The sequence below is a fragment of the Aethalodelphis obliquidens genome, unplaced genomic scaffold (genome assembly GCF_003676395.1).
Source record: "Aethalodelphis obliquidens isolate GAN/ISIS:26980383/991018 unplaced genomic scaffold, ASM367639v1 scaffold42, whole genome shotgun sequence".
In the NCBI taxonomy this organism is placed as follows: Eukaryota; Metazoa; Chordata; class Mammalia; order Artiodactyla; family Delphinidae; genus Aethalodelphis; species Aethalodelphis obliquidens.
The window spans coordinates 8,395,457-8,412,018 of NW_020837986.1; the positions used below are offsets into that span (position 1 = coordinate 8,395,457).

At 37.2% G+C, this 16,562-nt stretch overlaps 1 protein-coding gene across 1 annotated transcript in view; it reads right to left on the reverse strand.

Annotated features, from left to right (window-relative positions):
* The window catches only part of CTNNBL1 (catenin beta like 1), a 172,778-nt gene that overhangs the window by 89,302 nt on the left and 66,914 nt on the right, over nt 1-16,562 (reverse strand). The window contains exons 8-10 of the mRNA XM_027078332.1: nt 10,018-10,090; nt 9,724-9,782; nt 8,103-8,251 (exon numbers count right to left, since the gene is read on the reverse strand). Of these exons, the coding sequence (XP_026934133.1) occupies nt 8,103-8,251; nt 9,724-9,782; nt 10,018-10,090 (281 nt within the window). The remainder of the gene's footprint in view (nt 1-8,102; nt 8,252-9,723; nt 9,783-10,017; nt 10,091-16,562) is intronic.

A 16,562-nucleotide genomic window follows, 5' to 3' on the forward strand; every position in this document is an offset into this window, starting at 1 on the left:
TTTACAAATTAGACTTTATCAAAGTAAAACTTTTGCTCTTTAAAAGATACTGCTAAAAAATGAAAAGGCAAGCCACAGACTAGGAAAACGATATTTCTAAAACATGTATCTGACAAAGACTTCTGCCTAGAGTAAAGAACACTTAAAACTCAATGAGACAACCCAAATAAAATTTAGACAAAAGGTCTGAACAAAGGTTTGACTTTAACAAAAGGTATAAGAAAGGTCAATATGAACATGAAAAGATGCTCAACAACCTGAGTAATCAGTTATATGCAGATTAAAGCCACAATACATACTCACTCAAATGGCTAAAACTAAAATCTGACAATACCAGGTATTAAGGAGGATACAGAGCAACTGGAGTTCTCATGCCTTGCTGGTAGGGATATAAAATGATACAATCATTTTGGGAAACAACTTGGTAGTTTCTAATAGTAAATTTTTATTTAATATATAACTCACTCATTCCACTCCCAAGTATTTAACCAAGAGAAATGAAAATATATGTTTATCCAAAGACTTTTAAGCAGCTTTATTCACAGCAGCAAAACAATGGAAACAACCCAAGTGTCTAGAACAGGTGAATAAATAAACAAACCGATATGCTGGAATGCAGAAATATAATCGAATACTACTAAGCATAAAAAAAGAATCACACTACTAATACATGCAAAATAAATGAACCTCAAAAACAACGTGTTGAGTTAAATAAGCTAAACAAAACACATACTGTATGATTCTATTTATATGAAATTCTAGAATGGCAATGTTTGACTGGGGTCAAAGGTGGATTGGTGGGAACTGATTGCAAAAGTGATCAAGGAGATTTTGGAGGGTGATAAAAATGATCTACATATGCATTGTCCGATATCATAGCCACTAGCCACATGTAGCCACTGAACATCTGAAATATAGCTAAATTTCAGATTTAAATTGAGGAGCTAAAATTTAAATTAATTTAAATAAATTTAAATTTAGAAATTGATACTTGATTCAGTTATTGGGAAACAGTTAAGTATGTTTAGAGAAACCTAAGTATGGGAATCTACTTTTTCAACTGTAAATTTTATGAAATCTAACTACAAATCAAGTACTGTAATGAAAATTTAGCATTGAATTCAGATGTTAATGTAAAATACACACAGGATTTTAAAGACTTAGTAGGAAAAAATAATGCAAAATGGCTTAATAATGTTTTTATTGATTACATGTTGAATTGATTTATAATATACGGCATTAAATAAAACCTATTATTTTGTTTCTTTTAAACTTTTTACTGTGGCTACTACAAAATATAAAACTATGTATTGCCAACTGAAAGTTGTCACTTGCCATCTGCCTCTACAAGGATTAGGTCACTAACCACAGCAGTCGCTGACCTTCAACACACCCTGAAAGGAGTTCAGGGTGGAGATATCAGGAATGAGGCACTCTGTGCTCTGGCAAGAACTGGCAGAACAGGCCTCCAGAGAGTTATTTTCAGAAGACTTTTTGTTGTTGTTGAAGTATAGTTGATTTACAATGTTGTGTTAGATGCAGGTGTACAGCAAAGTGATTCAGCTCCATTACAGATTCTTTTCCATTATAGGTTATTCCAAAATATCATATATAGTTCCCTGTGCTATACATTAGGTCCTTGTTGTTTATCTATTTTATATATAGTAGTGCGTATGTGTTAATCCCAAACTCCTAATTTATCTCTCCTCCCAACCCTTTCCCCTTTGGTAACCATAAGTTTGTTTTCTATGTCTGTGAGTCTATTTACGTTTTGTAAATAAGTTCATTTGCACCATTTTTTTAGATTCTACATATAAGTGACATCATATGATATCTGTCTTTCTCTGACTGACTTCACTTAGTATGATAATCTCTAGGTCCATCCATGTTGCTGCAAATGGCAATATTTTATTCTCTTTTATGGCTGAATAATATTCCATTGTGTGTATATATATATATATATATATATATATATATATATATATATATACAGCATCTTCTTTATCCATTTATCTCTTGATGGACACTTAAGTTACTTGCATGTCTTGGCTACTGTAAATAATGCTGCTATGAACATTGGAGTGCATGTATCTTTTCAGATTACAGTTTTCCTCTTTTCTAGATGTATGCCCAGGAGTGGGACTACTGGGTCATAAAGTAACTCTATTTTTAGTTTTTTAAGGAACTTCCATACTGTTCTCCATAGTGGCTGCACCAATTTACATTCCTACTAACAGTGTAGGAGAGTTCCCTTTTCTCCACACCCTCTCCGCATTTATTATTATTTTTGTAGACTTCTTGATGATGGCCATTCTGACTGGTGTGAGCTGATGCCTCATTTTAGTTTTGACTTGCATTTCTCTAATAATAGCAATGTTGAACACCTTTTCACGTGCCTGTTGGCTATCTGTATGTCTTCTTTGGAAAAATGTCTATTTAGGTCTTCTGTCCAATTTCTGATTGGGTTGTTTTTTTGATATTGAGCAGTATGAGCCGTTTGTATATTTTGGGAATTAAGCCCTTGTCTGTCACATTGTTTCCAAATATTTTCTCCCATTCCGGAGGTTGTCTTTTCATTTGATTTATGGTTTCCTTTGCTGTGCAAAAGCTTATATGTTTGATTAGGCCCCATTTGTTTATTTTTGCTTTTATTTCTTTTGCCTTGGGAGACTGACCTAAGAAAACATTGTTATGATTTATGTCAGAGAATGTTTTGCCTATGTTCTCTTCCAGGAGTTTTATGGTGTCGTGTCTTATATTTAAGTCTTTAAGCCATATTGAGTTTATTTTTGTGTATGGTGGAAAGGCAGGAGGAGATTTTATAAGCCTAATTTCTTGTAACCTCTCATATCTAGAAAAACAGTAAAATCATTAATCTGCTCCTTGCAACTAGCAGCAACCCTCTGCTGAAATGTGTGCTTGATTGCACACATTCCCCTTCACCAAAATCATATATGTACGGACCTCCCCCCTTACCTCTTCAGAACAGTCCCTCAGAGCTATCTGAGAGGCTGTCTCCCAGGCTATAGTTCTCATTTTGCCCCAAATAAAACTTAACTCACAACTCTCACGTTGTGCATTCTTTTCAGTCGGCAGTATCTTGCATCTTCATTGTGGTGAAAACAAAGGTATATACATTTGTCAAAATTAAAATTAGTGTTTGACTGCATATAAATTATGCCTCAATAAAGGTGATAAAAGTATTAAATTGGGTAGTACTGGGTTGGCCAAAAAGTTCATTCGGGTTTTGCTGTAAGATGGTACGGAAAACCCGAACGAACTTTTTGGCCAACCCAATATATATATGTATGTGTGATAATTTGTGCATATAAATGTATAAATGACTATCTTGTTGGTGACCTTTCCTTATCAATAATCAGAAACATTAAAAAAAATTCTGTGGACATGCAAAATTAACTGTTCCTCTCAATAGTTAACACATTTAATTATATTATGGTTATTTAATGGTGGCCTCCATCACTAGCAACTGAGTTTCTTGAAGGCAGGAATCCTGTCTTGTCCATGTCCGTATAAGCCTAGCACTTAACATAGTAAGTTAACATAGCACTTTACCAATGTTTTAAGAACTGCAGAACTGTCCCAGCCAATTTATATATATAGTCTAATATCCACAAAGATCCCTGCAAATTTGGCATTATTACCCCCATTTTTCATATGAAAAAGGTGAGGGTCAGAGGACAGAAAGCTTAGAGTAACTCACCAAATATCCAGAACTAGTAAGTGAAAGAACTATGTTCCAAACCCACATTTGCCTCAACTCCAAAGCCCACTCTTCCACACTACACCATACTGCCACCTCTCCAGGTGGGCATTTCATAACTGTTTGATGAACGTCTAAATCAAAATAAAGATTAGTATTTAGGGGCAATGGAAGCACAGAAATTTTCCTGAACTTCTAGTGTTACAGCTTCATAGTCTTTGAATGGGTTCCCTTGAGACAGAGCAACTTGGCAGCTCTTGCTAGAAGATCAGGAAGGATGAATTTAGTAGGAAAAAAAAATTCCCTCCCAATTAAACTTTCCATTTGGGAGTCTGAAGAAGAAAAATAACACAGAACAAAGAGAATGGGAAAGAGAAAAAAAGAAATGCTGTATCTGCTAATATAGTTAATTAATGTGAAAGAATTAATCTAATGGTAACTTCAGCATTCAAATATGAAAAGTTAGGAGATCCTACAAAGGTACAGTTCCTAAGTCTTTTGGAGCTCCTTTTTAATTAGGCTCCCAGAATCTCAGCATTCCTGTTGGAATAATCCATATTTCTGGTTATTTATTCAGCTCCCCACTGCTGCACATTTACAAGCCATATGCTACAGGAATACATCACCTCATATTTGCACTCAAACATCCAAAGACACTGGCAGTTCAGACCTTTAAGAAGCTTAGAGAAAAGTCCCTGCAGAGTATAGTTTTAAGGTTAGAAGGTCCAGGAAGCCAAATGCATCTTCTTTATATGCTATTTGCTTGAGAGAAGGTGGGTCATTTCAACAAAAGGACAAGCAATTAGAAGGGTAAAGGAGATAAACAAACAAAAGACTCAAGAGAGTAAAGCTAGCAAAAATCAGCTGAACACTAAAGGTCTCTGAATAATTCCAATGCTCCTCTCTGCACTTTAAAATAAATTTTAAAAAACAATTCCACAAAGGAAGATTCTTCAATCAATCTAAGGTCTAATACACATTGGACAAACCAAAAGGTCTACTGTGCCCCTGGGCCTACACAAGCCTTTAAAGAGGAGAGGTTTTAGTAACATATACCTTGATGATCTTAAAGACAAAAATAGTTTAAACACAAAAATTTGTAGAATTTGTCATTGGAGAATTTTTTATAACAACAAAACATTGGAAATACCCTCAATATCAATAACAAAGTAAGACTAAGTTATATTCCCTTAGAGTGCATTATTCAGTTATTAAAAACTCTCATGAGCAGAATAAAGAAAAAAGAATGAAAAGAACTGAGGACAGTCTCAGAGACCTCTGGGACAACATTAAACGCACCAACATTCGAATTATAGGGGTTCCAGAAGAAGAAGAGAAAAAGAAAGGGACTGAGAAAATATTTGAAGAGATTATAGTTGAAAACTTCCCTAATATGGGAAAGGAAATAGTTAATCAAGTCCAGGAAGCACAGAGAGTCCCATACAGGATAAATCCAAGGAGAAATACGCCAAGACACATATTAATCAAACTGTCAAAAATTAAATATAAAGAAAGCATATTAAAAGCAGCAAGGGAAAAACAACAAATAACACACAAGGGAATCCCCATAAGGTTAACAGCTGATCTTTCAGCAGAAACTCTGCAAGCCAGAAGGGAGTGGCAGGACATATTGAAAGTGTTGAAGGAGAAAAACCTGCAACCAAGATTACTCTACCCAGCAAGGATCTCATTCAGATTTGATGGAGAAATTAAAACCTTTACAGACAAGCAAAAGCTGAGAGAGTTCAGCACCACCAAACCAGCTCTACAACAACTGCTAAAGGAACTTCTCTAGGCAAGAAACACAAAAGGAGGAAAAGACCTACAATAACAAACCCAAAACAATTAAGAAAATGGGAATGGGAACACACATATCGATAATTACCTTAAATGTAAATGGACTAAATGCTCCCACCAAAAGACACAGATTGGCTGAATGGATACAAAAACAAGACCCATATATTTGCTGTCTACAAGAGACCCACTTCAGACCTAGAGACACATACAGACTGAAAGTAAGGGGATGGAAAAAGGTATTTCATGCAAATGGAAACCAAAAGAAAGCTGGAGTAGCAATTCTCATATAAGTTATATATATATATATATATATATATATATATATATGTAGTTTGCTTGAGTGCAGTGTTTTTTGTTTTCTGTACTGAATTCATTAGCATGGGTCGGTATAAAATTTAGCATAGGTCAATATGTAATTTGTAAACTAATAAGGTCTTAAAAGTGAGGAATTAAGTCTTTTAAATTTAATTATTTATTGTAAAGAGCAGAATAGCATACATAAACAGGTGCCTAAGGAAAACTTGTATTCTAATATGGAACTCTCATGAACACCTTTTTTTTTTTTTTTTTCTTCTAACGGTATGATAGTAGGCCATTTGATTATTTTTATGGCTTTAACTTTACAACAATGAAATATTCGTAAATTTTAAAAAGTATTTTTCTTTATTTGATGCTGGTGGGATACTGGAGAAATGAAAGGTCAAACACCTATTGAGGAATCCATACTTGTCTATATATTGTGTACTTTTATTTCAAGAACTGATTTAAAATTCCTAAAAGGATGCTATAATAAGTTATTATGCCATTTTACAGACTGAATTAAGTGAATTTCAGGGAGGTATGAAACTTGCCTAAGGCTATCCAGCTACCAAGCAGTAGAAGTGAGAATTAAATCCAGATATACCTATCAAAAAAAAAAAAAAAACAAACAAACAAAAAAACATTATGCTATATATATGGAATCTAAAAAAAAAAAAAAAAAGTGGACATGAAGAACCTAGGGGCAAGACGGGAATAAAGACACAGACCTACTAGAGCATGGACTTGAGGATACAGGGAGGCGGAAGGGTAAGCTGGGAGAAAGTGAGAGAGTGGCATGGACATATATACACTACCAAATATAAAATAGATAGCTAGTGGGAAGCAGCCGCATAACACAGAGAGATCAGCTTGGTGCTTTGTGACCACCTAGAGGGGTGGGATAGGGAGGGTGGGAGGGAGGGAGACGCAAGAGGGAAGAGATATGGGGATATATGTATATGTATAACTGATTCACTTTGTTATAAAGCAGAAACTAACACACCATTGTAAAGCAATTATACTCCAATAAAGATGTTAAAAAAAAATAAAATAAAATAAAAAAAAAAAAAAAAAAACTCTCATGAAGGTTATGTCAAAACATGGGAAACAGCATGTTAAGTTCAAACAAACAAACAAAAACAGTATAGAAAATTACATGTGTGGTAGGCCTAAAAAGCTGTTAAAGAGAAAACAATTATGGGAAAAAAGACTACAAGGAATATGCACCCAAAGTTGGGCTGTGTTCAAGTGACAGAGCTGTTTTTTAGCTTCTTGGAGGCAGGAATCCTGTCCTCCAATTCTGTATAAGCCAAGCACTTAACATAGTACCTTATCAGTCCTACTACTAACAGTAGTTTTGCATGTCTATATTCTAAGCTATCAAATTTATTAAAAAATTTTTTCAATGAAATATATTAACAGAATTTTCAGTGTACTTGAATATGTTTCAAGACAGCAGACTCTGGCTCAATTTCATAAAGAATAATCCCATGATTATAGTCTCTCGCATCTCTCAATTGAAAAAACTGACCATTGATACTACAACTCCTTCTCTGGTTACCCCTTCACACCATTTCTCTATTTCCCTTCCAAGCCAGATTTCTCAAAAGAATTATCCATAACAAGCTATCTCCCATTTACTTCCAACTTTAGGATTCTGTGAATTATACTAACATGATATTTACTATAAATATTTTAAGAAATTAAAGCATAAATAAGATATACAAGAAAGCGCTATAAAGAAAAGTTCTAGAACTGTCTTGCACATTTTCATATCTCCTACGCTAGCCACATAGCACATGCGCAATGCATTATTGAAAATAACACATAATGAAAAATATGTATAAGTGAAAAATATGAATTATATTCTGCTGTCAATAATAAAAATATGGACAAACATATGGCACAGACAGGTCTATGTGGAATATAAAGAAAACTGGGCTAAGTTTAGAAATTAACATAGGGTATGTTGAGAAGTTAACGACCAGATTTCCCAAAACCAACACACTATAAGAAGGAGCAAAAAAAACATTTCCCTTTGATGGAGTGGTCCTATTCCCAAATGACCTAACCACAGGGCACAAACAGACTGAAATATACTTTTTATTCATCCAATCTAACTTTAGAAAAGACCATACACACACTTGAAGACTTTACTGTTTTATATATCTAGGAAACTCAATGGAATAAAAGGCCATAGCTACATGTTCTTGAATCCAGGCTAACAGTGAGGAGTTCGGCAAAAAAAGATGGAGAGCTAGGAGATAATAGGAGATAAGCATACCTTAGCATGAGATTCATCAGTTGAAGACCCTCACCCTTCAGGAAGCGCTCACGATTGGAACTGAGCATTAGGCAGGAACAGAGTGAATCAAACAGATTCTCCATCATCTCCTGCTCCTCGGCTGTGCTAGGATTGTGTCTTTTAAACACCTGTCAAGTAAAGATATCAGAAAGCACAGAACCGTAAGAGAATGTCTTTTCATCAACCAGCACTCAACAGTTTCCAAAGCCCATCTACTCCAAAAACCCTACAACTGAGGAAACAGAAGCTTACCAAACAAAATTCTCATCAGTTTCCATTATAGAGAAACTGGGCTTTCTGACGCACAGGTTAAATAAACGGCTATCAGTTCATGCAAAAAACCAGAACACTCAACTGACCACTGAGTCCATGAATAATTGATAGTTCCAAGGAGGCAATTTAACAAAAACCAACAAAACCTTTTCATTGTGAAATATATTAACATGTAGAAAACTCTATAAAAGACAAGTATAGCTAAATGCATAAGGTGAACACCCCTGAAGCCAGCATTCAGATCAAGAAACAACTTTGCCAGCTACCCACCAAAGCCCTCCACTTGTGCTACCCAACCACATTTCTTCCCCTTCTAAAAGAAACCACAGTCCTGAAGGGCAAATCTTGGCTCAATATAAGGAACAGTTTCCTAACCATCAGGGCTACTGAACTGCCTCATAGACTAGTTGTGGCTCTAAATCATGGGAACAGCGAAAAGCAGTTTTATCTTTGCCGGAAATACATGGCATGTTAAGAGGAAAGCCTTTTAACAGTGTATGCATACCCATACAGTCTACTACAAAATGATCAATAATCTTGCAGGAACAGGACTAAGCACTTTCCCAGAATTGGGAGCTTCACATTTCAAAGCTCTATTTTTTGGGGTGGAGGCCAAGCCACTCAGGCTGCTGGCACCAAGACGAAAGCTGTATGCAAACTGACATCTCAGACACTCCCAACACGCTTAGGATTTTATCCAAATGATCTATTTTCAGTCCTGGTTTTGGAATAGCACAGATGAGATTTGTTAGAAAAAAAAATCTTAACAGTATTTTCAGAATGCCAGCAGAACAACATTTCAACAGGATTTACATTTCTTACAACGAGCAAATGGCAATTTCTAATTTCTTTTTCCAGCCTCCAGTGCCACATCCTTCCCTATCCTCCTCTCTGACCTCTATCCCACTGCATTGGAACTTGTACTCCTGAAGCTTACTTATCTGGATCCTAAATGAACAGACTCCAATTTAGTGGCAGACTGACGGGAAAGCAAGTGAATAATCTTGGGAGTGGGTCAACTAAAAATAATTTGGTATTCTTGGCTCAAGAATATACACTTAAGCAGGAAGCACACCTCTTTTGGATTGATAAATATCAGAAGACTGAGAAAGTCCACACCAGATACACAGTGATATCTGGCCATAAAGAGGAAATGACTAAGAAAAGGAGGCAAACCATGTACCTCCAATGTGACCTCAAACCTGCCAACACATTCCATATGGCTTGCATCACATAGCTTATTCCTTCCAACAATTTCCAGCTCCACCTCCCATTTAAAGCAAGCCATGGATCTTCACGGCAGACAGGAAGCATAAGAATTACTCACGGATAACTGCTGAAGAAGCACATCGATTCCATCCAGCTCCCCAAGCAATTCCCTGTTTTCTAAAAGGGGAAAAAAATGGAGAAAAAAAAAATGAAGCTAACTGTCAGATTTTACAGCCGTCTAACACTGATACATCAGCAAACAAAATCAATACAGCTTGACAGAGTACAAAAGCTGCACAGAGAGCGAGAGGGAGAGCAAGGGGATGCCAAAGGCAAGAGAGCTTGCTGTCATGATCTGAAACAAGCCTGGCTCCTATCCTAACAGAATATCAATACCGAGAGGGAGCCTCACCATCATTGTCCTGGAGCAATATGGCCAGCACTTCACTACAATACAGTTTGTTGGCATCAAAAGGCATCTTTGCCTGTTGGGAAATAGGAGAAATGAGAAAAACGTTAAGGGGCCTTGCTTCCTTCCCCAGGACAAATTTTTTCACAAGTACTAGGATCTGAGTTAGAGAGAAGCAGAAGTTAGAAAGGGAAAGGGCAGGTTAAGGGTAAAAAAGGTCTGCCTCTGCTCTCAAGAGACCAGACTCAAGCACTGCATAGTAAAACCATAAACAGCAGAGGTACACAACAGCTCTCACACTCCTAAAGCCCAGGTGCAAATGTCACCTCCTCTGTGAAGCCTTCCCAGATTCCCCATTTTGAGTCTAGGGACTATTGTCTAGCACATAATACCTACTCAAATGTGAACTGGATAAATGATTGAAAGTTTTGAACATTTAAGACTAAAATTCATCATGAAGCTTCATTCACAAGTTACAATCATAAAATTAGGCTGTAAATTAGCTGATAGATGATCAGAGAAGCTGAAAAGAAAGCAAGCTCTTGTTTTGATTAGTTGAATGTCTTTATAACAAAGTAGTTCCTTTTGGATTTTTTTTTAAATGCTTAAAATTTAATTTGAAATCATAAACCTAACTGCTCATGGGCCATAATCTGCCTACTATTTAAAAAGGAAACCGTATTAAATATGCAGAAATATGTTAATATTTTAACACCCAAATTATTACCCACAATTCTTTCCCTGCTGCATGCTCTGCTACTTGGACTTGCAGAGGGGACACATCTACTGCACAGCCTATTTTTCATGGTCATCCACATTGTTGCCCCAGTAGTGCGACTCAAGTGCCTCATCATTAACAATGCCCCTTGGATAAAGGTACACAGAGAGGAGCGCAAGCCTCATCGATGTGTTTTTATTTACCGTACCCTTGATCCTTAAAATGCAGGCACAAAGACCACGACTGTTAATCAGCAGCAGCCTTGCTACCTATCCAGGTTTTAGAACCAACATATAATTACTGTACCTGGAAAGGACAGGGGAAGTGTTTATACTGAAGCTAATACCTCCATCCCCTTAGTGCCATTCACAGTTCCGTTTGGACACTGATTTTGCACTTAAGAAGGAAGAGTGGCCCCTAATGAAGCAACACCCAGCATCTTTTCAGTTCTCTCTGCATGTCTTCCCCATCAAGCCTAAGTGCACCCCATAGGGTTTCAGAAGGCTGACCGGGTATGACCCATCTTAGGTTAAAAGATCTGTAAATACAAGGTCTTATGTGTGCTGACTGCAAGTTATGCTCCCTGAACAAGCTTAAGGCCTTGTTTCAAGAAATTCAGTACAACAGCCAGGGTTTAAATGCAATCTGTGGCGTTTTTCACTTTAAGAAAAATAGTTTTATACAAATCAAAATACAAAAGTGAAAAGCCAAGGGGTGAGCATGTCTATTAGAATGAAGGATTCGCTAATAAAATCATTTACTCAAATGATTTAAGGTCAAGTATTGCTAGTTTAAATTATTTAAGCCACACCAACTTATACGCAGCTTTTTAAGGGTCAGGATTCTTGTTGCAAACAAGACACACTCAACTGAAAGAAGCCAAAAGACATCAGGCCACTAGAGCAATAGCATTTCTGTGGTTCCAATGCCTCTTGTCTTTTATTTGATTTTATAAACTCCTGTCTCTAAGGTAGGAGAGAGGTTTCCTCTTTTTTTCCAACAAATATTTATTGGGCACCTGCTATATGCAAGACACAAAATTGAACGTGACAGCAAACAGAGGTGAATTTGACATGAAACTGGTCCATTGTTACGTCATTTAAAAAATTACACTGAATTAAAGTTAATTTTATCAAGTAATACATTTACGTTAAAAAAAATAAATAAAAGGACATGAACCTGGGATGAGACATACCTAGATTTAACTCATAAGCATGTACTATCTACGTGACACTAAGTCTGCAGTTCCCAAACTGTGTGCCAAGGTACCTGGGACATCATATTGAATTCAGAGGGGATTGCAAGGATTTACAGGATTTACAAGGAAAGCACAGTGACATCTCACATCTGCTGATTAGTGAGCACATTAACCACTAGCTTCAGGTACATTTCTTTTTTTTTTTTAACATCTTTATTAGAGTATAATTGCTTTACAATGGTGTGTCAGTTTCTGCTTTATAACAAAGTGAATCAGTCATACATATACGTATGTCCCCATATCTCTTCCCTCTTGCATCTCCCTCCCTCCCACCCTCCCTATCCCACCCCTCTAGGTGGTCACAAAGCACTGAGCTAATCTCCCTGTGCTACGTGGCTGCTTCCCACTAGCTAGCTATTTTACATTTGGTAGTGTATATATGTCCATGCCACTTTCTCACTTTGTCTCAGCTTACCCTTCCCCCTCCCCATATCCTCAAGTCCATTCTCTAGTAGGTCTGCATCTTTATTCCCGTCTTGCCCCTAGGTTCTTCTGACCATTTTCTTTTTTTTTTTTAGACTCCATGTATATGTGTTAGCATACGGTATTTGTTTTTCTCTTTCTGACTTACTTCACTCTGTATGACAGCCTCTAGGTCCATCCACCTCACTACAAATAACTCAGTTTCGTTCCCTTTTATGGCTGAGTAATATCCCATTGTATATATGTGCCATGTCTTCTTTATCCATTCATCTGTTGATGGACACTTAGGTTGCTTCTATGTCCTGGCTATTGTAAATAGAGCTGCAATGAACATTTTGGTACATGTCTCTTTTTGAATTATGTACATTTCTTTTGATGACATCTTTTCTTTGTGAAGTTGGGTTTGAGTGGTTGCTGTGATAAAAGAACTATGTGAAAATCAGTGTGGAACAGGAATGAAGATGGTTGTGTTCAATCTGATTCCAAGGTTTTAGAAGTTGTGTAGTACAACTACACAAGAGGCACACACATCTACTGGTAAGTAATTGTGGTATTTAAGAATGAAATAGAAAATATATTTTATTTTAATTCATACATATTATTTTTTTGAACGGCTACTAAAGTCTTAGGACATAAATATGTATTAAATTTGTTTGGACCTAACTACTTTAAATGGGACTGGTAGGTCCTCTTTGGCATAGAACCCTGTAAAAACAAAGTTACTGAGATACTCATGGCACCATAAATTAAGAATGGTCATCTATGACCGAAGTAACATTTCCTGGTCTCAAGTTTCTTTATCTGTAAAATGGAAACAATAAAATAACATCTTCTTTGGAGAGTTACTCTGAGAATTAAATAATATGGAAGTACCTAATACATAATAGTTGCTATAAGTTTTTCTGATGATTGGGATCAGAAATATCCAGGTTAGAATCTCAGTTCTAACAGTTACCAGCTATGTGATCTTGGCCAAACTACTCTGCCTCTCTAACCTGATTGATATCTCTTACGTTGAGTGAAACTGGGCTAGATGGGAAAGCAGGAGACTAATCTTTCATGCCTAGCCAAAAACAAAAGTCACCATGGAAGTTTTATTTCTGTTTAAATCTCAGCCAGAGATGACAGCCTCCACGCCTGCAAAATACCAAACTGCCAAATTACAAGGACATTTAGTCAAAATCAGGAGGAAGGAGAATTTATTTAGCAGGTATAGCCTCTTGGATTTTGCAAAGCTAGTCAACGGGAGTTGGAGCTTTGGGGGCTCTCTTCTATCCAGGAACCTGATGATCCTAAATCTTTCAGCTGTCAGAGTAATTACAGAGTCAAGCATAGGTTTGTACTCAGCATGTACTGGCCTTGAATAAAATTAAACTTCACCTTTTTTGGAGCTGCTGCTTTTTTGGAAAGTACAAGACATTTATGCTACCACCCACAGCCAGAAGCTGCAGATTATTTCTGCAGCTCACCTCCGGTACCTGGAACACATGGGGCAGGTTCAGACACAGCTACAGCCCTGGACAATAGTCAAAGCAGATTGTGCCCTACAAAAATCCCATCTCCTGGTCATAAGAGGCTAAGGACTTAGCATCAACCAGTTGTACACGTAGTATAACATAGCCAATTCTCAATTCATTAGCTCAAGCGCCAAACATTGCAACTGTTTTTGAAGCAATGATTTAATTGGGAAACAAAAAGGAATCTCAATTTTGTTTCCTTGAAAAAGAAAAAAGTTTTGGTGTTATTTTCAATAGTACACAATATGCTAATAAGTTTGTATTCCCCATTAAAAAGTGAACTATGGTGCAGTGTCTCTCATACTACTGTTATCTGCTTACCTGTTAAACCATTTAATGTAATCCTCCGCAATGGGTTTTATCCTTATTAGCAGCACAAATGAGTGAGGTTTCATTTAGTGAATGAAGAAATCCATGAATATCTCTGTATACTGCTAGGCTACCAGTACATAAAGGAGACTCACCAATGTGCCACTCACTTAGTTACTCAAGGACTACTGAATAAACAGGGGATGATCAGTTAAATAGCAGGGTTTTATCAAGCAATGTAAACATAAGTACTCTAGGATGAGGGTTCTCAGACTTCAGCATGCATCAGAATCACCTGGAAGGCTTGTTAAAACACAGATTGCTGGCTCCACCCCAAGCTGGGCAGATTTAATGAGTCTGGGGTGGGTTCAAGAATTTGCATTTCCAACAAGTTGCCAGGTAATTTTGATGCTCCCCATTGGGAACCACACCCTGAGAACAATCCGGAGGAGATACACATATGATGGAGTCCCAGTCCTTGCTCTTAAGGAGTTTAAGGACATTGGGAGAAAGACAAGGAGCACACATAAAAAGAGGAAAGTCTGCCAGGTGATGAAGAAAAGATGCTCCATGAGGGTAAGGGTCACACAGTTATAGGCATATGTTACAACCCAGATCTGCTAACTCCCAGAAGAGAACCAGTAGAAAAAAAATAAAATGATTGATATTCAGGAAAGAAAGAGGGCAATATGGGCTGGGGGCAAAGTAGTGCTATGGAAAGGGTGCATGAAGAAAGTCTGGAGGCTTGGGTTTTAATTCTAGCTCTATCTCTAACTAGCTGCATGAATTTGGGCAAGGCACTTAATCTCTACAGGTCTTGATTTTTAATTTTTTATCTGCAACAGAACTTATAAAATTCCTTTCAGTTCAAAAAATGATGGAGGCAATGTGGAAGAGTAGGGATTTAAGTTGGTTAATGAAGGTGGTGTATAATTTAGAATTACATAGGCAGGAGTCATTCCCGGGGATGAAGGTGGTGTATAATTTAGAATTATATAGGCAGGAGTCATTCCTGGGGGATGGGGGGAACATGAACAAAGACAGACACAGAGGTCAACACTGTTGACCCTTGCTGACCTTTGCAAAGGGGGTAGGTACAAGAGATGTCTGAACAGTAATAAGGCCAGTGTTTCAAAACTAAGAAATGAAAGGAAAAAGGAAAGAAAAGAAAGATCAGGCCAAGTTAAAGGGCCTTGAAAAGTAGGCAGAGATGGTGGGATCTGACGCAGAGGGCAGTAGCATCACTCTAGGAAGGTTCTTGAATAGGGAATGGCATAATGAAAATGGAGTCTTAAATTAGTTTGGGAGCAGTGCGGAACAAAAATGCTCACATTTCTAGAGACCAGTGGATCTTAGTGAGGGCTGTACATTTATAATCACAGGTGGAACTTCTCTAAAATACACCGAAGACAGAGGCTTGAGAGAGTAAGTCTGGGAATCTGTATTTTTAAAAGTTCTACTGGTGAAAGTAAGGATCTGGGTCCAGCACTCATTCTGATCCACCACGATATTTATGAGGGCGAAGATTAAAATAAGCACTTTCCTAGATTATGAGAAATAAGAGCAAGGCATTGGTTTTAAAGACATGCCTTCTTACTGGCCTCACCCTTAAGCAGAACCTTTCATTAATGTTCTGGGCAGCACAGGATTTTTCTAAGGGTACTTGCTTACTAGTAAAATAACCAAGTAGCATTTTAATGTTTAGATACCCCAAAACCTTGAAAAACTGTTTCAGAGACAGCAACACAGCTATTTATGCCTTGAGGATTGCATAAATACTATGCCTAAAAGGCAAGAGTCAAAAGCTTGCAAGACTACCAAATGGACCTCTTTATTACTCTCATAAGGGTAATGGTATCCAAGCCAAACGCCCAAAGGTCTCGATTTCCCTTCTTGTTACTAATCCAAAACAAGACTGGCAAGTTTAAACACCTTTCAAAAGGCAGAAGAGGCCTTACATTCTGGTTTAATGAAGAATCCTTGATTCAGTATCAAGTCTCAAGTAACTGGGAAAAATTGGTCCTGATTTCAAAAAGACAAAAACTATTGGATTATTTTGTATTTTTTAAGGTTAAGGCCCCAACCTATGGCCACCCCATCAACAATTCAGGTCTCTGCCATCTATCCTACCCCCTTAACTACGTGTTTTACTTTCCTCTCCCCTACTCCTCACCCCCAAAATGTCTCAAGGCTTTGGAGAATAAAGATTTGTTGAATAATGAGGGAAGAAGAAACCGAGGGAGATGTGAAGGTAATTACATGCGGAAACCAAAGGACATCAAAACTCATGAGAGGAGGTTGGAAGGAAGCTGCAACCTTCCTT